This window comes from Chionomys nivalis, chromosome 9 (assembly GCF_950005125.1).
Source record: "Chionomys nivalis chromosome 9, mChiNiv1.1, whole genome shotgun sequence".
Classification (NCBI taxonomy): Eukaryota; Metazoa; Chordata; class Mammalia; order Rodentia; family Cricetidae; genus Chionomys; species Chionomys nivalis.
The window spans coordinates 83,638,567-83,661,030 of NC_080094.1; the positions used below are offsets into that span (position 1 = coordinate 83,638,567).

Consider the following 22,464-nt stretch of genomic DNA (forward strand, 5'->3'; position numbering starts at 1 on the left):
CCTCTTGTTTTGAGACAGGGTTTCTCTTTGTAGCCCTGGCTGTCCTGAAATTCACTCTGCGTACGAGGCTGGGAGCAATTTCACAGAGATCACCCTGCCTCTGCCTCCCAAGTGCTGGGATTAAAGGTGTGCGCTGTGCCACCATTACCCAGATCATCTTGCAGATTCTAAGACACATTTCTTCCATAATTTCATATCAATGGCATAAAACTATATAACCTGATATAGTTATATACATAACTATGTAACAACAATGGTAACTTAAAATTATATATATATGGAAGCATCTGCATAAAATATGGACAATTTGTGCTCTTGTTCAAGTTATTTCACCAATCTGTTTGATTAATAATAGAAAGATAGCCAGGTTACCTCAAAGGCTAATCTTATAGGTATAAAAATGCAAAAGTTTCTTGCATTTTGTCATGTGTGCTTCCTTCTAGCAATACCAGGAGAAAGTTCTCACACTTGATGTGAACAGGGAGCAGAAGTCTCTTCGGTGGGAACTTCCTACTTTTCTTTTCCGACATTTAAAATTCTCCCTTAAACTGTGAACGTCAATGATTAATGTCTGTTTGTCTGCCTTCCCTCCCCCGCCCCTCTTTTTTTGAAACAGGATCTCTCTATGTAGCCCTGGATGTCCTGGAACTTGCTATATCGACTAGGCTGGCTTCAAACTCAGAGATCCTCCTGCCTCTGTTTCCTGAGTGCTGGGTCATTTATGTTTCTAACTGAAACTCTTGAGAATTCAAAATTAACATTCTAGCCTCTGAGCTTTTTACAGCATTGTTCTGTTGTATTTTGACTAAATAAACCTTAATGACCCATTTGCCATTCAATTTTAAGTGTATTCCACTGAGAAATCTGCATAATTTCCACAATTTCACTCAAGAAGGCACCAAGCATAGCTGTCTGTCAGTAACCCCTGAGACAGTCTGCCATTTTCTACATATGTTTTTCCAAGCTGTTTTGGGACAAAGTCTCTGAGCTTCCCGCTGAACTTTTTGTTTAACTCATAAACTAGTCAGACTTTCATTTTCTTGAAGCATTCAGTTGTGGGAGTGAAACAAGGATTATTTGTAGAGCTTTCTGACCACCATCAACTTCAATTTTTCTGGCTGCCATTATAATTTGCTTCTGCAGATGATGTTTTAAGTTTGAGTTCATCCCCAGCTCCAAAGTAGCCTGTTGCTGGGCTGCAGTATCCTGGCAACTGTCCTGACCGTGGCCTTGTCCCTGCTCAGCTCAGGAAGTTCTGTCCTAAAGCATTAGCAAGTCTCCTTTCCAGCTGCTCCACTTTCCTTTTAAACCCTGTCCATAAGAATCCTAGGTTTTCTGTTTGTGAATCTGACTGTTTTTGAGAGATGGTCTCACGTGGCCCAACCTGGCCTCGAACTCCTAAATAATTCAAACTACATTGTATACTCCTGCACCTGGCTAATTCATCCTAATATGCAGTATTTCTATTAACTCTATTTTTCTCACTTATTTATCATAATTGAGACAAAGGAGACCTGTTGTTTTGTTTTTCATCAACAACAGCCCTGACTGTCCTAGTTTGCTCTATAAACCAGGTTGGCCTCAAACTCAAGAGATTCACCTGCCCCTGCCTTCCAAGTGCCATGATTAAAAGTGTGTACTACCACCCCGCCACCCAGCTCAAAGGAGACTTTTATAGCACAATTCATTAAAAATATCTTACGAATAGCCAACAGGGGGAAAAAAAAAAAAGAAACCTCATGTAGAGCAGCCTTGATGTGCTTGCTTACTTACCGTTGTTCTTTTCACTGTCAGCAGGTTTCATCTGTATAGGGTGATGCATCTAAAAAGGAAACCCACTGGTATTATTCTCCAAACCCATTAGCGCCTTCCTAAAATTAAAAAGACTCTAAAGGGGTATGCCAAAACAACAGCCTTTAGAATTCTCTGAACTCATCGCTGCCCAATGATCTTACAAAATACAAGAATAGACAGAACGTGAATCATAAACTTAAAATATGCAAGACTGTTGGCGGCGAGGACAACTTTGGTTGATCTCTGAAATGTTCCCTTCATAGTCTCCTTTTCACAGCAATTACCTTTTCTCCAAAATGCTTTCCACTATGTGCTTGACAGGCACAAGCATGTCCTATGCACAAAAATGGAAACAATGCCATTTTTACTTTTAAGAGCCTCTTACCCCAGGGAGGACCTTCATGTTGTGAAGAGCATTCTGAGCTTCTAATGCAGCTTTACGGGTGTAAAATGTAACAAAACAGCACCCTGAATAAAAAAGATTTTATAAAATCAAATCAGTGCCTTAAAAACAGACAATTCTTACATTTCTATCACCATACTACTGCAGAACTTCAAGAGAGAAAAGAGTTTATTAAAACTCAAGAGGAGGAAAAGGGCATTACTTTTTTTTTCTTTATTTTTTGAAGCAAGGTCTCTGTGTAGCCTTGGAACTCACTCCGTGGAGCAGGTTGGCCTCAAATTCAGAGATCTACCTGCTTTTATCCCCCAGTGATAAGATTAAAGGTGTGCAGCAGCAGCAGCACCACCACCACCCATCAGGGCCAAATGCACCTGCTGCTGTGATCTCTTGAAGAGTCTAACTTTTCTTTCCATATCTACTTTGTAGGCTACTACCAACGTATTCCCTACATTAAGCCCTTCTCAGTTGATCAACTACCTTGTAAGGCGTTCTGTAGCATCTTACAAAAAAACCTCACGTGCTAATTTACTTACTATTTCAAGCATTCCATTCCTAGATCAAATGAGACACATCTGAGCACCTTACAAATCATCTTTTTGGATTAAAAAATATAGCTAAAAAAAGAACGCCTTCCCCCATACAACCACAGAAATACCCTGACAACGAGCGGATATATAGTATATTATAGGAATTAAAAATAACACCCAACTTGGGAGTGGTACGTGCCTTTGATCCCAACACTCAGAAAACAGAAGAAGGAGTTCTTGAGGTCAAGGCCAGCCTGATTTACATAGCAAGTTCCAGGTCAGTCAGAACTAACACAGAGAGACCCACTTTTAAAACAAACAAATAGCTGGGTGGTGGTAGTGCACGCCTTTAATTCCAGCACTTGAGAAACAGAGGCAGGCGGATCTCTGCTAGTTTGAGGCCAGTCTGGTTTAGAGGGAGTTCCAGGACAGTTAGGGCTGTTACAGAGAAACTTGTCTCAAAAAACAACAAACCCAAGAGCCAAAAAACAAAACAAAACACTGGCAAAAACAAAAACAAAAATATTGAAGCCTAGTTATTTGCACTGCATTAAACTACTAGAAACCCCAGCCGGCAAGCCTGCTCAATGAGTAAAAGTGCTTGCTGGTAAAGGCACTCCTGCCAAATCTAATCTTAGTGTTCAATGTCTGTGACTCCCATAATGGAGAGAATCTAATTTCAACTTATCCACTGACCACCACATATATGAACCATAATAAAAATAAAAACATCTCACCTTTGCTCTGAGGAGGGTTTTGGCTCCTATCCCTTAGGATGTTGATTTCATAGACAGCACCATACTGTTCAAAAAGCTCCCTCAAGTCCTTCTCAGACCAGGTCCTGGGAACCTGGCCCACAAACATCTTGATAGCATCAAGATCTGGTTGGTCTGGGTGGTCCAGGGTGCCGTTCATTTTCTTTGAGCTGCATGAGATAAAGGGATAGGTTATATATATTGTGTACCAGAAGGGTTTTTTTTCCCCCTAAAGATTTGAGTACTTTCTGAAAATAGAAGGAGAAAATCTACTTCATTTACCACTTTCATTTAATTTATCTGAATTCTAGTTTGTCCACTTTACTATATATCAAACTAAATTTGCCATTCTGATTAAGACATACTGAACTTTAAAAAAACTGGCAATGCCACTTTTGCCTTGTCTACCATATAAAAATTCTCAGAACTGAAAAAGTGAAGCTCCCAAAGATAGACAAGCTTAATAATATTTGAGTACAGCTAAATATAATAAATTTAGTTTTTCTTAAATCTTATTATTTGCTTGTAGATATATGGATATCCACAAGTCACAGCATATGTGCAGAGGTTGGAGGATCACTTTTTGGAGTCAGTTCTATCCTTTCACTTTTATGTGGGTTCTTGGTTCTAGGCTTATGGGGCAAGTAATTTACCTGCTAGGATTTCTAAATGTCTGTATAGCAACAAAGGATTAATGATTCCAGGTAAGATTCAGGATTCTAACATAAAGACAGACAGCATCCCTTTAAGCAGATATTAGAACAGATGCACAGCTATTATACGTGGGTGCAGTGGAGCAGACTCACACTCCCGACATTTGGGAGGAAGACAGGAGTACCAGGAATACAGACAGAACTTGGCTACAGAGATTTGAAGCCAGATGTGGCTATGAGAATGTGTTTCAAAACAACAACAAAGGGATGGCTATCACTTCCTATGATTGATCATACAATCACCATAGAATCAAGCTGTCCCCTTCTTTTGTTTTTCGAGAGAGAGTTTCTCTGTGTGGTCCTACTAATACTGGAACTCACTCTTTACACCAGGCTGGCTTCAAACTCACAGAGATCTGCTTGCCTCTGACTTCCAAGTACTGGGATTAAAGCGTGAGCCATCACTGCCTGGCCAAGCTATCCTCTTAAAAAGTTATTTTGAGGGGCTGGAGAGATGGCTCGGAGGTTAAGAGCATTGCCTGCTCTTCCAAAGGTCCTGAGTTCAATTCCCAGCAACCACATGGTGGCTCACAACCATCTATAATGGGGTCTGGTGCCCTCTTCTGGTCTGCAGGCATACACACAGACAGAATATTGTATACATAATAAATAAATATTTTTTTAAAAAAAGTTATTTTGGAAACAAACAGGGAGATGATTCAGAGATAAAATGCAAGTACAAGGATAGAGTGTGGAATTTTAGCATCCATAGAAGCCTGGCATACCAACCCTGGAAACAGACAAGAGGCTCCTGCAGACTTGCCTGCCTAGTCAAGTCTAGCCTAACTGACAAGCTAGAGGTTCAGTGAGAGACACCATCTCTAAATAAATAGAGAGAGAGAGAGAGAGAGAGAGAGAGAGAGAGAGAGAGAGAGAGAGAAAAGAAGAAGAAGAAGAAGAAGAAGAAGAAGAAGAAGAAGAAGAAGAAGAAGAAGAAGAAGAAGAAAAAGAAAGAAAGAAAGAAAGAAAGAAAGAAAGAAAGAAAGAAAGAAAGAAAGAAAGAAAGAAAGAAAGAAAGAAAGAAAGAAAGAGGGAGCAGTCAGGAATGGAGGAGCACACCTTTTATTCCAGAACTTGGGATCTACACAGCAAGCTCTTGGTCAGTCAAGGCTATTTTGTAAGGTCTCAATAAATTAATTAAATTGGAAAATAAATCATGAAGTAGAGAGTGATATAGAAAATACCCGCTGCCCCTCACACTTCCATACATGGGTATGGGTATATATATACACAACACATATGCTGAAAAACTACTTTGGAATAAACTGTCTTATTTGCTTTCCTTTATGACGTCAATTTAAAACTGTGGATGGTGGAGGCTTGTGTATACACCTGTATTCCGTCCAGCACTAGGAAAGCTGAGGCAGTCATGAAAGCAAGGCTACAGAGAAAAATCAAGAAAGGACAGGACAGGAGGAAGTGCAAAGAAGACAAAGAATAATAACGAGTTTTTAGTTTTTTAACCTTACTGTCCCAAAAGAAACCAGGCTTTCATGATTAAAAAAAAGCTACCATTAAGCAGTGAAATGACAGGTGTCATTTCTTACAACATGACCCTAAAAACTTTATCAGCTTTAGTAGCGTTTTATTAAAATGTTGCTAATCTCTCATAATGTTTCTATTGCAGAGAAGAATAACAGAATGCCAATGGTATTCAGGATAGGTTTCAATAATAAGCTAATGGCTCTTTCTGCAGAGACAAAGGCTTATTCATTTATATTACATTAGAAGCTGCAACTCAATGGGCTTGTCCTAAGCATGGTTAATATACACAAATTACAACTTATCTAAAACCAGTAGAAAATCAGGATTCTAGACAAACCCCTTTCTGTCCAAATACTCTACCTCATCCTCATTTTGGGGGGAGGGATATATACTGGGAGGACTGATTCTAATTACATGCTAGGCAAGTCCTCTGCTATTAGATTGTATGTCTTCTTATTACTTTTAGCCAGTCTCACTAAGTTGCCCAGGATAGCCCTGCACTTACTCAGTACAACAGTGGTCATCAACCTGAGAGTCATGACTGCTGGTGGGAGGAGGAGGAGGCATTGAACAACCCTTCACAGGGTCGCCTAAGACCATCGGAAAACACAGATATTTACATTACAATTCATAGCAGTAGCAAAATTAGTTATGAAATAACAATGAAAACAATTTTATGGCTGGGGGTCACCACAACGTGAGGAACTGTATTAAAACATCGCAGCATTAGGAGGGTTGAGAACCACTGCTGTAGAGCATGGCTGGTCATGGACACTTTGACTCCCTAGTGCCTGAGACTATGTATGGGCCATAAAGGACCAGTTTCAAATTCTTCTCTATTTCTTCAAGTGTACCCCCCTCCATAAACCAATCTTTCCCTTTTGTATACCAACTAAGTACCCCTAGGAACTGTCTAGGTCAGTGCTATGTGAACCACAACTTAGAGATCCACAGGCAACTTTCAAACTTAATCTTTAAGCATTCCTTTTTCACAGAAATCAGATTAAGCCATTACAGATCTATTAAAATTGATAACAAATACAAAATAAGTTTGTGTATTATCTTTTAATTATTTATTTCCATGATGGGGTTTCTCTGCATAGCCCTGGCTGTCCTGAAACTTACTCTATAGACCAGGCTAGCCTCAAACTCAAGAGATTCACCTACCTCTGCCTCCTGAGTGCTGGCATTAAAGGTGTGCATCACCACTGCCCGGCTGCATTTAATTTTTTCAAAGATTTTTTTTTTTACTATAATTTACAATGGAGTGAAGGATAGGCAGTCCACCACTTTGAAAGGCACTATCTAGGTGCTTCAAACTTTCAGAGAGGACCTATAGCAATCATGAATTACAATCATTTACTGACTTATTCCTGCTTCCAATAAACACTGGGCACTTAACTTATATAGAGCAATACACTGTTAGACATGGTATACATTGGTAAATAAAAGCATGGTATAACAAATAAAAAGTAACTGTACATGTCTGAAAATGCCAAAATAAAACCCATCATTTTATGCTAATTTGGAAACAAAAAAATCTTTATTTTTATTTATATACATAAATTAAGATTTATTTTTGTTCCATGTATGGATGCTCCAGGAAGGCAAAAGATATAGGTGCAAGGAACTTAACTTGGGTCCTCTGGAGGGCGGCAAACTCTCTTAACCTCTCTAGCCCTAACAAGAATTTTTTTAAAGACTGAAGAAAGAGATAGATGAACAAACAAACGAATAAGCAAACAATGGTAAGAGAAAAAAGCTAATGATATGGCTCAGTGGATAAAAGTCATTGTTGCTAAGCCTGACAGCCTGAGTCTGATCTCAGAACCCACACAGAGGAGGAGAGAGCTACTCCCACAAGCTGTCCTCTAACCTACACAAGCATGGTATGCACAGGTCTTTATCCCAGCACTCAGTAGGGGAAAGTAAAAGCAGACCAATCTCTGTTAGGTTCTAGACCAGCCAGAGTTGCACAGTGAGATCCTGTCTCCAAAATACTAATTCATTTGATTAAGTATCTTTTAGGTATCAGTAGGTAAAGGCACCTACCACCACCCTAAGTTCAATTCCCAGAATTCACATAGTAGGAGAGAACCAACTCACACCATACACTGCTTATACACATACACGCACAAAGAAATTTATTAAAAAATGTTAGCAGTGTGTGGTGTGGTGTGTGTAAGTATAGGGGGGGGCGCTCAGTGGGTAAAAGCACTTGATGTCCAGCCAGAGCATCCAAGTTCAATCCCTGGAATTTACACATAAGAGAGTATCCACTCCAAACCAATTTCTGTAAGTTTTCCTTTGACCTTCACACAATACTAAATAAATAAATGTAAAAATAAAAGATTTAATTTTTAAGATTTTTTTTTCTTGGACATTTCCTTGGATCTCTTGGAAACAGTTAAAAAGGAAACTGACAGTGTCAGCTAGAAATTTAAAAACTGAAAGAAGCAATCACATAAATGAATAAATATTCAGAATAAGGAGATTCAAACTTTCTCAACTGCCACTGATGTGATGGGATGAGCAGTAGGCAGTCTTCCATTTTCCTTGCACGTATACTTTTAGTGTGAATGCTGTCCTTAATTAAGTAGGCAATCATTGCATTAAAAAGCACCTGAGGACAAAGACTGAGTTCAGGACTCTCCTAGCATTCCTAAGGCACTGAGTATGGTTCCCAGCACCACAAAACAGATAAAATAAACAGATAAGTAGATAGGCAAGAAAAATAGATGATAATAGATGAGTAGATAAGTAAATAAATAAACTTTCATTTCCTTAGAGATTAATATCTCCAGGTAGAGTACTTGCCTAGTCTGCTGAGAACCAAGGTTCAATCCCCAGCATGACAAGGGGGGGGGGGGGGCTAAGAAGACTGAAGAAATGACCCAGTCACTAACTAGAGTGCTGGCTGTTCAGATCCTAATACCCATGTAAAAAGATGGACATGGATCACTTCTTTATGATGAAACACTACTGTGACCCCCAACCCTGGAGGACAGACAGATGGATTCCAAGGTTCACTAACCTTGTCAGTCTAGCTGAATGAACTTTCGATTCTGCAAGAGACTTTCCAAGAATAAGGTGAAGAGATAAGAGGAAGACATCTTAACATCAACCTCTGTCCTCCACATGCACTCACAGAGGTAGATAAAGCACACTCACACCATCAATCACAACCATGCACGCACACACACACACACACACACGGCCCAATAATTTTCAAAAGCTTTCATTATTCATTTTGTCACTCACCTGTCATTATTAGTTAATTTCACTTTGCGGATAACAGAAAAAATTTTCAGACAACAATCCATTTACCTTTTTAGCAAGCATAAACCCATATTATATTCAAAATTTAACCATCATCCAGTCTCAACAAGTCCCCCCAGATTATATAAATACAGTGCTATGGAAAAGGGGGAAGAGAAATACATGCAAATTTCAAGGACTTTAGAAAAAGGAGTCCATATTATGTTCCAGGTGTTTCTCTAGAGAAAACAAGACAGAAAATGTGTATGATATGTGGAAATAATTTTAGTATGGATAGTGACTTGTCACTAGGTGCTAGAAAAAGCTTATCAACAAAGGTTTCTAAGTCAACATCCTTTAACAGCGTAACTAACAATCTAATTGTGAAGTAGTTGTCTTCCCGAAGGTTTGAGAAAGTGTTAAGGTTTTATTTTGCAATTATCTCCTTCCAGACGCTCCTCTCAGAAAACAGCCACCCACACAAATCAAAACAACACCAACACCACCATTATATTGGTTCTATGGAAGACTGAGCAACAATCTGCCTTGGAGAATAATACTAAACAAGTGAAAATACTAGACAGTCAACAAATCATTTAGCAAATCTCCTGAACTCCTGATTCTTTTTCTGTAGCCTGAAGCTCCCAATTGCTGGGATTACAGATTCATACTACCACTCTCTTGCTATTCTAAATCTTAAATTAAAAAATTACATTTTTCTCTTAAAAAATACCAGGCAGGACAGGTGGCGCAGCTGCTTGCCTTTAAAACCAGCATTTACAAGGCAAAGGCAGGCGCCTGTGAGTTCAGGGTCAGCCTGGTCTTCAGAACAAGTTCCAGGATAGCAGGACTATGTAAAGAAACCCTGTCTTAAAAAAAAATTATTATTATTATTTTAAAAAGTAAAACAATGCCAGGCGGTGGTTGCACTTACATTTAATCCCAGCACTAGGGAGACAGAAACAGGTGGATCTCAGTGAGTTCAAGGCCAGCCTGGTCTAGTTCCAGGACAGTCAGGACTGAAACCCTGAGGGGAGGGGGCACCAAATCAAACCAAATAAACAAACAAAACAAAAAACCTGGCAAGTCAGCTGAGAATGTGCACATCTGTAGCCCCACATTACTGGGCAACCAGAGGTAGGTGCATTTTGAGTTTGAAGTCAACCTGGGCTATATAGTCACACAGTTTCAAAAATAAAATGAGCCAGGCATGGTGGTACATGTCTTTAAAGCTAGCAGAGACAGAGGCAGGCAGATGTCTGAGTTCAAGGCTAGCCTCATCCACACAGTGAGTGCCAGGCAAACCAGGGCTACAGGGCTACAGGGCTACAAAGTAGACCCCAAACACACACACTCACTCTCTCTCTCTCCCTCCCTCCCTCCGTGTGTGTGTGTGTGTGTGTGTGTGTGAAGAAAAAGTAAATTGGGGTGGAGAGAGAACACGAAACCAGGAAAGAAAAACAGCCAATGCAGACAATTTGGAAAACTGTTTTTCTGTACAGTAGAGTCCTGAGAAACAGAGAAGGTAGGAAAGTCGATTAATCGATGAGAGAGCTAGAGGTTTAGGGTCCAACCCTTGGAGAATACCACCTTTCTTTCCTTTTCTTTGGTTTTTCGAGACAGGGTTTCTCTGTAACTTTGGAGCCTGTCCTGAAACTAGCTCTGTAGACCAGGCTGGTCTCGAACTCCAGAGGCCTCTGCCTCCAGGCCGCGCCACCACCGCCTGGGTGACAATACCGTGTTCTGAAGTGTGAGCAAATGAACAGAGCTAGAAGAAGACTTCACCATGACCAGAGAAGAACCCAGGACACTGAGCAGAGCAGGAATCCTATCTGGGCTCCCTAGAGCGTTCAGGGCTCCTCACCACTTCTGTGCTGTGAAATTTTTTGAATCACATTCCCAGACAAAATTATTTTAGTCACAAATCACTGACTTAACCTCTGGTTTAAAGTATTGCTTTAGTGAAGAATTCAAGAGGTGGCAAGCATATGCCGATTTCAAGAAATTCTTTATCCTGGGGCCGGGAATGTAGATCAGAGGTAGAGTGCTTATCCAGTACGTACAAAGTCCTGGGTTTTAGTTCCAACAACACCTGCATGAACTCTCACAAACACCACTCACGTGTCATCATAAGCTCCATTCCGTAGTAATATATCATTCATATGAAAGTAGATCTAAGGACATGGAAATATAAGCTACTCATTGATATCTGATCTAGTACCTCCCCAATAACAAAAGAGTATTCAGTTCAATTATCTTCAGAAAGCGAGTCCTGGCCTATTTCAACTGAGTACCTCATCTGTACAATAGGGGCAACAAGTCAAAGCACTTAGCTTAGCTTTTTTTTTTTACAAAGCTTTGGTGAAGATGGGTCACAAAAACAGATGCAAATGACTTTAGTTTAAAAAACAAAACAATTGGGGGCTGGAGAGGTGGCTCAGAGGTTAAGAACACCTATTGTCTTCTGGAGGTCCTGAGTTCAGTTCCCAGCAACCATATGGCGGCTCACAACCATGAGATCTGGTGCCCTCTTCTGGCATGTGTATACATAATAAATAAATTAAAAAAAAAAAAAAACACTAACAATCCACTCTGATTAATTCAAAATACCCGCATTAAACTTCAAACTTTTGCTTCAAACTTAAATATACATTAAAAACTAGACATCACACTTAAAATATAGTCTTGGACATTACTTCAACATAAAAACTAATCGGGATTTTTAAGTTCCAGGTGGTGTCAGATAATGGTTCTCTCCCAGAGTTTGTAGAATGGTGGACTGGTTCAACCTCTTCAAAGATAAGAAACCTGGGCTGAGGTTGGTAGTTCAGTTGGTGGAGTACTCGGAAACCCTGGGTCTGATTTCAGGGCTGTACAAACTGCAAACAAAGGCATATGGCGATCATCACAAAGCTCAGAAGGCAAAGGCAGGAAGGAGGAGGACCTATGTTCAGCAGCCTTACCTACACAGAAAGTTAAGAGGCCAGTCTGGGATACACACAAGGCCCTATGGAAAGGAAAGGAAAAAGGAAAGAGGTTGAATGGAGGGAGTGTAGCTCAGAACACTTGTCTGCTCAGCAAGCTAATTTCTAGCACAAAGAGAAAAGGCCAAAGAACAGGGGGAAGGGAACTGAATATTCAACAGGCAGTAACAAAGCACGCGCGCACACACACACACACAAAACCCTTCTAGAATGCAAAGATAATGAGCCACAAACTCCCAATTTTAACTAGTAATTTTAATTGAGATATGGGCATGCTTGGTGCGCCGAATCTCAGTAGTCATACTTAACTGCTCTTTTAACTACTGCTAAAATAACATTTTGATAATAAAGAACTGTCATACAAAGATGTCTAAAATTACTATTTGAAGTACAATAGAGAAGGCTTATAATCCATTTCAAAAGAGCAATATGGCTAACTTAGAGACTCTCAAAACTATCTCAGAAAGTACCTGGCTATTACTCCCATCTGTGGGGGTGTGAGCTGAACAGTGAGCCTAACTTCAAAGATCCACACTAGTATCTTTCACTGGGAATGTTCTCCCACTAACATTCTTGGCTTTCTACAAAGGTACATTTACTTGTTCTAAGGTATTTTGAACTTGGTTAAAGTGATGAAACCAGGGAAAATGGTTAAGGTAACTGAAATAATACAGAATTCAGATTTTGATGGAAATCAGGGGTTGGGAATGGGACCCTTCTCTAGGAAGTTCAGAACTCATGTTTCCTATAGCCCCAATTCAGAGCCAGGCTAACAATTTGGCTAGCTAACAAGATCTTCTATTTCTGCACCCACAATTTATTTGAGCAAACTGCCAATAAAAATTGATCCAATTTTGTTTTACTATGGTTTGTTTTTGGTGAGGATAACCTAGTATTACTGAAATTACATGCTGAACTATATTTTCAATTAGTGAGGAAGTAGGAGGAGAAAATTAAGGTTTAGAATTATACTTCACAGGTCAATACACTATATAACACTATACATACAACACTAAGCAATAACCATACAGAAGCTTCAGAGTACGGCAATTAAAAACTAGCAGGGCATGCTGGCACATGTGTATTAACCTAGTACCTCAGTAGCTGAAGCAGAACATCATGAGGTCAATCTGAGCTATATATATAGGGAGATCCTGTTTCAAAAAATAGAACAGAAGCTCAGAATGATATAGTGCTTGCCTAATATACTCAAAGCCCTGGGTTCTATGCCTACCAAAACTGAGCTTCATGGCTCATGCCTGCAATCCCAACACCCAGGAAGTTACAGTAAGCAGGAAGGTCAGGAGTTCAAGGTAATCTTCGGCTACATAGGGAGTTCCAGACCAGCCTGGGTTACATGAAACCCTGTCTCAAAAAAAATAAAAATAAGTAAATAATCAAATAAAAATAAACAAAACAACAAATAACAAAATACTCGATTCCCAAAGGATTATTTAATATTGCATACCCAACCCAAGCAATGAAGCCACCTTGGAATCTGTTACATGAGTAAACACTATTGTTTAAAGAGATTAGAGCCAGCACACTTGAACTGATGTTGCTAATCATACATCAAGTGTACCTTCATGCAAAGAATTCAGTTACATCCGGGAGGCAATTAACAGTTATGAGAATTAGATTAAATAATTAAGAAAATTAAATATGCGTTTTCTAATTTAAGGGACCGGTTTCACCGAATAATAGCAATAAAACAGCCCAGTTCCCTCTGTTTATGATAAAAATTAGACAACAAAAATACTTACACAGGACTGGAATTCAAAGAGCAATGATCCACCATCATTTCTGGAAGGAAATCCAACTTAAACGCAGCCATCACCTCACTCTCCCCTTCAGAAGCCAATGATAATAACTTGCTGCACTTGTCTGATCCACAAATACACACAGCTTTAGCTTCCTGGGCCCCACAAAAAACACAAAGTGGAAATGGAGCTCAGGGAAACCAGTAGTAAGTGCCACAGAAAGAGGCAGGTCTGGGGAAGGGGCAGGGAAAGGGAGTATTGGACTAAAATGGGGATGCGACCATGTGAAGGGAGGCTCAGCCCAGCACACAATGAAAGTGCTGATGCACCAGGCTTGTTTTGTGTGATTTTCCCTGGCGAAGCAGTACTAAGTGCACTGTCAGATAAATAGTGTGTCGGATTCATGAAGATAGTGTAGCCAACAAAGCAGAAGAAGTACTCTTGTTTCACATCCTCCAAAGTCCTCCCTGTAAATCAGTATTCATGATCCCACAAAACTAAAATTACCCGAAGGAAAAAGCAAACAGGCAAAACAAAATGACAAACAACAACAGTAACAAAGTAACCAACCAAGAAAAAAAAAAAAAAAACACCTCACCACACCTTATGTGGTCCAAATATGTTTTTAAAGAATTGGGTTGTTGGCCTTGGTTTTAAATTTAGTTTCCATGTGTCAAAGATAGCAATGAGCACAGTTCTTGAGTCCAAATTAATCCCAGAACAGTCGCAAAAGGAACAGTAAAGCCAACAGAAGCAGACCAGAAATAAGCTGTTGTCAAACTGGCCATGTAAACCCTGTTGTTCACCAAACTATTTTTGAGGGAATAGCCCTGTTCTCTTAAATAGTGTTGAGGGTAAAGTGATAAATCAGTTGCTCATCGGACAAGTCTTTAAAAAAACTCTGGTTCAGTATCACTTATTAGGGGGGCACAGGCAAAATTTCTTTACTAATTCTCAATCTTAACTTGCCAGAAATGAAAATAGAAATATTCTGTCTCATTCTTTTATATAAATAAATTAATTAATCTATTTATCCATCTATGTATCTAACCCATCCATCCGTTTGTCTGTCAAGACAGGGTTTCTCTGCATAGCTATCTATCTACCTACCTACCTACCGGTTTTTCATGACAGGGTTTCTCTGCATAGCTTTGAACCCTGTCCTGGAACTCGCTCTGTGGGGGGGCCTCAAACTCAGAGATCCATCTGCCTCTGCCTCCCGAGTGCTGGGATTAATGGTGTGCACCACCACCGCCTGGCTCTGTCTCATTCTTAATAGAATACTAGTAGATAAATTTTTTTTTTCAGTTTTCTTCTGATCTTTTATTTTTTTCGATGGGGTCTCACTATATCACTCTGGGTATCTATCCTGGAACTCATTAGGTAGACTGAGCTAGTCTCAAACTCAGAGATCCACCTGTCTCTGCATACACCACTACTCCCAACATCTGTTAACCTTCCTAATGAAACAAACAAAAAAAGGTGGTAATAATGAAAAATAATGAAAAAGAACTCCGTCTATTCAGGATACAAATTCAAAACAGAAGGGGAAAGAAATAGCAATGCAGGATTACTCTCTTCATTCTCTTACCCCCCCCCCTTCAGGCCTAGGGTGTAATAGTCCAGTGGAAAATTTAGCTAGCATGTGTAACAACATGGGTTCAATCCCTAGTTACAACGGGTGAAAACACTGCTGCTGAAACCAAGACTGATGAATGTGCACATTTTTATCATTAGGGCTGTCTCATACCAAAGATTTCACTTCAAGTTCAGTTCAAGACACAGGAAACTTTGGAAAAACGTTATATTCAGTTTATAAAAGAAGTAAAAGGAAGTGGGACTGGTGTTACATTCCTGTAATCCCAGTACTTGGAAAATAAAGGCAGAATGATCAGTACAAGGTGAGCCTCTGCTGCATAGCAAATTTCAAGGACAGCTAGGAATACAAAAGACCCGAGTGTCTCAAACAGTCAAAAATAAACTGCTAAACCATAAAAGAAAGGACAGCACGTGACAAGGTAACTTAAAATTTGCAGTCTGTTAACAATGGCTAACATCTACGCCTGCTTTCTTAGGAAAGTAGGAGTCAAGTCTTCTCTTAAAGTCCACACAGAACTACTCCACTTCTACAACTGTTAATAGAGAATAATTTTTCTATTTATCAAAAACTTGGGATATGAAGGTCAACTTTGGAAATGGAAATAGCAGAAATACTCTTCCAATTCCATTAAAGAAGGAAGCACAAGTAAACATCTACTGAGAAAAGAATACAAATAATCCACAGCCTAGTTCACCAGTCATGTCAGATTGGACGGGACTGCTTGAGTAACTGGCAGGCTGTCCAATTTCTTCTTATAATTGCTGGAGCTGATAACATTCTTCATGCTATAAAATTTATGTGGCCCAAGAAATAATTTTGCAAGTCAAAGATCAAATTAGACTTTTTAGTTTGAGAATTCATTTAAATAGGAATCAAGTTATAAGGAATCCCACTGGTTGTTGCTATATTCCTATAATTTATTAGACATACAAATTCTAATTATGTCTCTACATTAATTAGAATCATAGTATCTATTAAAGATGGGAATATTAAACATTAGGCACTGACCAATGTATGAAAAGATACATACTCCTTACAATACTTTTATTAAGCCATTGACTAAGAAACACTGATTCTGCCCCCCAAAATAGAACTCTTATTCAAAAGAATTCGGAGAACCCATTTAATGGAAGTTTTTAAAAAGAAAACAGGGAGTGGAGGGCCTGTAAGTCCTATACTTATATTAAAACCCACTTTTATGGGGCTAGAGAGATGGATCAGTGGTTAAGAGCACTGAATGCTCTTCCAGGAGGGGGAATTTGTTTCCCAGCAACCACTTGGTGGCTCACATTGTGACTCCAGTTCCAGAGAACCCGACATACAGACATATATGAACACAAAAACACCAATGCATATAAAATAAATTATTAAAATTCATTTTGATATATAAAGTACTATTGCTTCAAAAACCTCTAATATGGAAATGTTATTCCATAGAGAAGTGTCTCTTTAGGCAGGTCGCAAGTGTTACCTAAGTAAATTAAATTCAGTGAATTTGTGGGAAAAGAAAGCGGAGAAATAATTTATAATTTATTGTTTTAAAGGATTGTAACAATAAGTGATAATAGAAATGATATGAATGCAAAAATACAGAAATTAAAAACTAAAAATCAGCTGTTCACAGAAAATTGCTCTTAATTTTAAAAATCTTTATTTAGATATGCATGCATTAGAAATAAGAAGGTGGCAAAAATGGTTTAACTCGGGGTTTGCTGTAAGAGAAGGTTTTAACTTTTCCTCTGTTTGCATCCCGATTCTTTCATTCTGGATATCTTATTTCCTCTTCCTTCTCTGTTTATATAAATTTGCTTTGGTCTTAAATATTTTCTACCTCTTCTTTTTTTGGGGGGGAGGGTCCTTATTCTTTGAGAAAGATTTCTCTTTGTAGCCCTGGCTGTCCTTAAACCCAGGGATCCACCTGCTTTCCACCTCCCAAGTGGGAGTAAAGATGTACACTGTTTCGGTTTTTGTCTCTTTAAGAGACAAGCCACACCCACTCCCAGCAACCCCTGCCCTTCCCCTCCCCCGCCATCTTAGACCCTCTTGGTGAGCCCATGTGTCTCTCAGCCCCCCTCTCTCCCCTCTAAGTAATAAATATTTAATTCTATTCTGTACCATGTGTCTGTCCATGTCGGGCGGTCCTGCCCGGATCTTGCAAACGCTCTGGGAACCGGCAGCCATCTCTGTGTGGGACTGGCTGCTCCGAGAGCCCGCTGCCTGCCTACTGCCACCCCCGCCAGCATTTTTAAAAAAAAATCATAAAACACAACCATGCTAGCTTTCTACTTTTTTTCTTTTAAAGTTAACAATGATCTAGCTGGGTGGTGGTGGCAGCAGCGCACGCCTTTAATCCCAACAGAGGTAGAGGCAGGCGGATCTCTGTGAGTTCTAGGACAGCCAGGACTACACAGAGAAACCCTGTTTTGAAAAACAGAAAAGGGGGGTACCACAGTAAACAAGATCAATACAGGTAAGGAAAACAGACACTAGAAAACAGACACTCTGCATTTAAAGTATGCAAGTGAACACATTTAGCATGACAATGTAAAACTGGATTAGTAGAGAATTATAGCAAAAAAGCATGGCTGAGCAAAAATCGCCTAGGAGGCAAGTCCAAATGGCCATCTTTTACTTATTTATTAGATTTTTTCATTTTATTTTATGTGAATTTTGCTTACATGTATTGTGTGCCCCTACATGCATGCTTGGTGTCCATAAAGGTCAGAAGGGGACATTGGATCCCTGGAACTAGAGTTATGGATGGTATTGAACCCAGGTCCTCTGTAAAGCAACAAAGTAATCTTAGCGGCTGAACTATCTCTCCAGCTCCCCAAATAGCCATCCTGACAGACATAAATAGGGAGTACAATGATAGGTAAACATTTTACGTTTGCTCTAATAATGTTTTTGAAAGAGCAAAAACATGAAGTTTGGTTATGTGAGAATAGAAGAGATTATGAACTGACACTGCAGTCTAAAAAAAACCCACCAACTTACATCATTAAAATTAAAGCTATATAAGGAAAACTGAAAGTGAAAATATTTACAAAATAGCCATAGGTCATACTACTAAGTGAACTGTATATGCCTGCCTCTCCACTAACTGCTGATCGTTAGATGACAAGAGAAATTCCGAAAAGTAACCAGCCAGAAGAGCTTAAACTTTTAAATTAAAAAATTTAAACTAGAAAGAATTTCCATTTTAAAACTGGAGTACTTCTACACCTGGAAAGAGGGCCTAGTGGCTTAAGAGTACTTGGGCAACACTCTTCCAAAACACTGCTGATTGGTTCCCATCATCCCTGTCTGGCAGGGACTCAATGCCCACTTCTGATCTCAGTACATGTGTGCACATATTCACACACATCATCATTTTTTGAGTACTTTTAATATAATAGAACACCGAACCCAGTACCTTACATATTTAAAAAATGCTGACTTGAGTTGTCAATTACCTCAGTGGCATCATACATTATTTTATTATTATTATTATTTTGCAAAATCGTGAGACTTTAGACCAAAAGTCTTTAAGTTTGCAACAAAAGTCAGTTCTGAAGAGGAGTGTGTGTTAAGTGAAAAAGAAAAACATTTTAAAAAGTGCTTTAAATCTAAAATAATGCATGAAGAAAGCAAATCTGGATGTATAAGCTAATCTGCATGTAAATTCTCTATATAATATACTGAGAAAATATGACAAGGCAGAAGACTAACCAGAATTTATTTGTCTTTAATCATTTCTCTCCTTTTTGCTCAGTGCCAACTACAAAGACTAACAGAAAGATCCTATTCTGAGATTAAATCTCTTGGATGGGCATTCTCTCTCTCTGTCTCTGTCTCCTTCCTTCCCTCCATTCCTGACTGCTCCAGAACTTGCTCTGTAGACCAGGCTGGCCTCTAACTTACAGAGATCCGCTGCACGTCGGGATCAAAGGATGTGCCACCATGCCTGGCTCAAAGCTCATTTTAAACATCAGCTGAAAGTTGACTTCAGTACATTTAGGTAATCAGAACAGTCACCAGAACAATCATTTTTGTTGTTTTCTTTTTGTGCTCATGACAGCATCTTCGGCATTCAGGACTGGCCTAGAAACTATGCCTGTGAGAATGACCTTGAACTTCTGACCTTTCTGCCCTCATCTCCCCAGTATCAGGATTACAAGCCTGCACAACCACGTCTAGTTTATGAAGTGATTGGGATAGAAACAACAGCTTCACATATTCTAAGTCCTCTGTCAAATGAGCTATATCTCCAGCCATCCCACATGGTATGGGACAGGAGGCTACAGAAAAGCTAAAGGATATAAGTCTCTGCAATTAATACCACATTATTAATGTGGAGAGGACACTATTATTTCCCCCAAAGCAATTTTCCTGAATAGGTAGGTGTCAGGCATAAACTTTTTAAAGTTCCTGAATTTGTAAATGCATCTTGGTGGCGCTAGGGTGGTGATGAACCACTAAAACCAAAATAATCAGAAGGGGGGGAAGTAACTGCAAAAAGAGGAACCACAAAACCAATTTGCCTTATTTTTAAGCGTTATTGAATAATCTTCCAAGTGGAGACTGATTTCCTAACAGCCCCAATCCCTACGAGCCCCCACTGACACCCCTTCCAGTTGGACTTTTGACACCTATAGTCAGGGCACTGCTCAAAGTCATCAAGGACAATGTCTACCTGAAAAATCTAAGAATTTTGAAAGATCAAGCTAGACCTACAACTATGAGACCGACCTTCTCTGAAAACTGGCTCTGCTTTGTTTTACTTTGCTTAATGTTATGTGATTGAGTGTTCTTATGTGTGTGTACGTACGCCATGAGGATGCTTGGTTCCGAAGGAAGCCAAGAGGGTGTCAGAGCTTCTGCAAAAGCAACAGGTGCTCTTAATCACTCTTCTTAACTAGCATAAAACATGTGCTCGAGGTTTTTTCTTTTAACTTTTCTTCAGTGATTGGGACTGAACCCAGGAATCATGCACGCTAAAAACACTCCACTTAAGCATTTCTTTTTTTATTTTTATTTATTTATTTATTTTGTTGGTTTTTTCGAGACAGGGTTTCTCTGTAGCTTTGGTGCTCGTCCCGGAACTAGCTCTTGTAGACCAGGCTGGCCTTGAACTCCCAGAGATCCGCCTGCCTCTGCCTCCCGAGTGCTGGGATTAAAGGCGTGCATCACCACCGCCGGCGCATTTCTTTTTTTTTAAAAAAAATTATTTATTTATTTATTTAGTATCCTGCCTGTAGGCCAGAAGAGGGCATCAGATCTCATTACAGATGGTTGTGAGCCACCATGTGGTTGCTTGGAATTGAACTCAGGACCTCTGGAAGAGCAGTCAGTGCTCTTAACTGCTGAGCCATCTCTCCAGCCCCCACTAAGCATTTCTTTAAAAACAAAATTGAAATAGGGTTAATATATTATTCAGGCTGACCTCTAACTTACAAACCTCCTGCTTCAGCCTCCTAAATAGCTAAGATTAACAGTATGTTCTAAGTATCATATCAACTTAGTTTCCAATATTGGCAATAAAGTAATGAAATTTGTGAAATGAATCACTGGTAATAAAGTAATGATGTTTCCAATAATTATAAAAGCAAAACTCATTCGTACTAAAAGCAGCAGCAACAACAACAAAAACTTGTAAACAAGGCATGAGGGAACACAACTTTAATCCCAGCACTTCGGAAGCAGAGGCAAGCATATCTGTGAGTTCTAGACTAGCCTTAGTTAGCTATACAGTGGGTTCCAGAACAGTCAAGCATTATGTAGAGAGACCCTGTCTCGAACAAAAGAAAACAACAACAACAACAAAACTTGTAAAAAGCATTTACTTGAACCTGCCTATAAACATCAAAGCCTAGGGAGGAAAGCAGGACCTGGTGGCTCACACCTTTAATTCTAGCACTTGGTAGAAATATTGACTTAAATTCAAGAGCAGCTTTAGCTACAAAGTGAGAAAGACTCAAAAAAAAAAAAATTATTAAAAGGGATCTGGGAATTTAGTTCAGTGGTAAAACACAGGTTCAGCAAAAGCAAAGCCTGAGTACCCTAGTACCAGAGAGAAAAAGTTACTAACAAGAAAGGAGCTTCCATTAACTAAATTCACAGCACTTCAATCTTATACAGCATCATCATTTAGGGTAGAACATCTCTAAGAATTCAGGTGTTATGGAAGATTATCTGCATGTTTTGAAATGTAACCACAATGCAGGAGGTCCCAACTTTTATTGAGTTGATGAGTCTAGAGAAGACTAAGGAGTAGCAGTTACCCTGAAGAGTAGGGACCAAGCAAGTTAAATTCCCATTGCTAATGATGTTACATGGGATGTAAAGAATAAGTAAGGGCCAGGGGTCATCGTTCCTCAAACTGAGAGAAACCACTTTAGAACACTACTAACCATGTAACTTACTCTACTGTCTCATACAGTATCCCTGATTAACTTTGAACTCACTATGTAGCCTAGGATGACCTCCAAATCTTGCCTCAGCTTCCCAAATGGCGTCAAACACAGGCATCATGCCTGGCTCGTATATGACTAGTTTTTAACAGGCATCACTTCTTCCACATTATAATAGGTATAAGACTTCTCAGACCACATGCTAGTCAGGAAATCTCTAGGACACCAAGAACAAAAGGGGAGCCTGGCTTGTTAAGGCCCAAATATGAAAGTGTGAGGGACTTACAACAGGACCCGAGACCAAGCGCAATCAAAACACCCCACCAATTTTTAGCTGGAAGAAAGATAATAGAAAAGTCTTGCAAAAAACACTCTCCTTTTCTGTTCCCTGTGGGTATCGACCTGTACACACATGTGCAAACAGACAGGCAATGATATGTCCAAACACACACATACACACACACACAAAAAAAATACTTTAGAGAAAAATTCCTTCCTGGGCCAGTAAAATGGCTCACTGGGTAAAAGCACTACTCACGTAAGCCTAACAACTTGAGTTTTATCCCTAGAACTCATTAAGAAAAGTCAGTGAGACAGATGGCCAAGACTGGAAAATTACTGCGGACAACTGTTCCCACAGAGTTGTATGTTGACAAGCCTGGAGTTCAAATGACAATGCCTCAACAAGATGGACAGTGAGAACTGACCCCCAAGAGCTGTTCTCTGACTTCACTATACAACTCCAGTTGGCACTGAGGAAAACTAAGTGAAAAAGGGAAGCAAATGTTCTTTT

General features: G+C 39.5%; 1 protein-coding gene across 7 annotated transcripts in view; it reads right to left on the reverse strand.

The window, feature by feature from the left end:
• Positions 1 to 22,464, reverse strand: part of Celf1 (CUGBP Elav-like family member 1) — a 69,767-nt gene that overhangs the window by 17,645 nt on the left and 29,658 nt on the right. For 6 of the 7 annotated variants that reach the window (XM_057780992.1, XM_057780991.1, XM_057780990.1 and 3 more), the window contains exons 2-5: positions 13,683 to 13,834; positions 3,462 to 3,649; positions 2,180 to 2,262; positions 1,774 to 1,822 (exon numbers count right to left, since the gene is read on the reverse strand). In XM_057780992.1, coding sequence (XP_057636975.1) covers positions 1,774 to 1,822; positions 2,180 to 2,262; positions 3,462 to 3,649; positions 13,683 to 13,753 — 391 coding nt within the window. In that variant the 5' untranslated portion in view covers positions 13,754 to 13,834. The remainder of the gene's footprint in view (positions 1 to 1,773; positions 1,823 to 2,179; positions 2,263 to 3,461; positions 3,650 to 13,682; positions 13,835 to 22,464) is intronic. The other variant, XM_057780989.1, reaches the window with a different exon arrangement.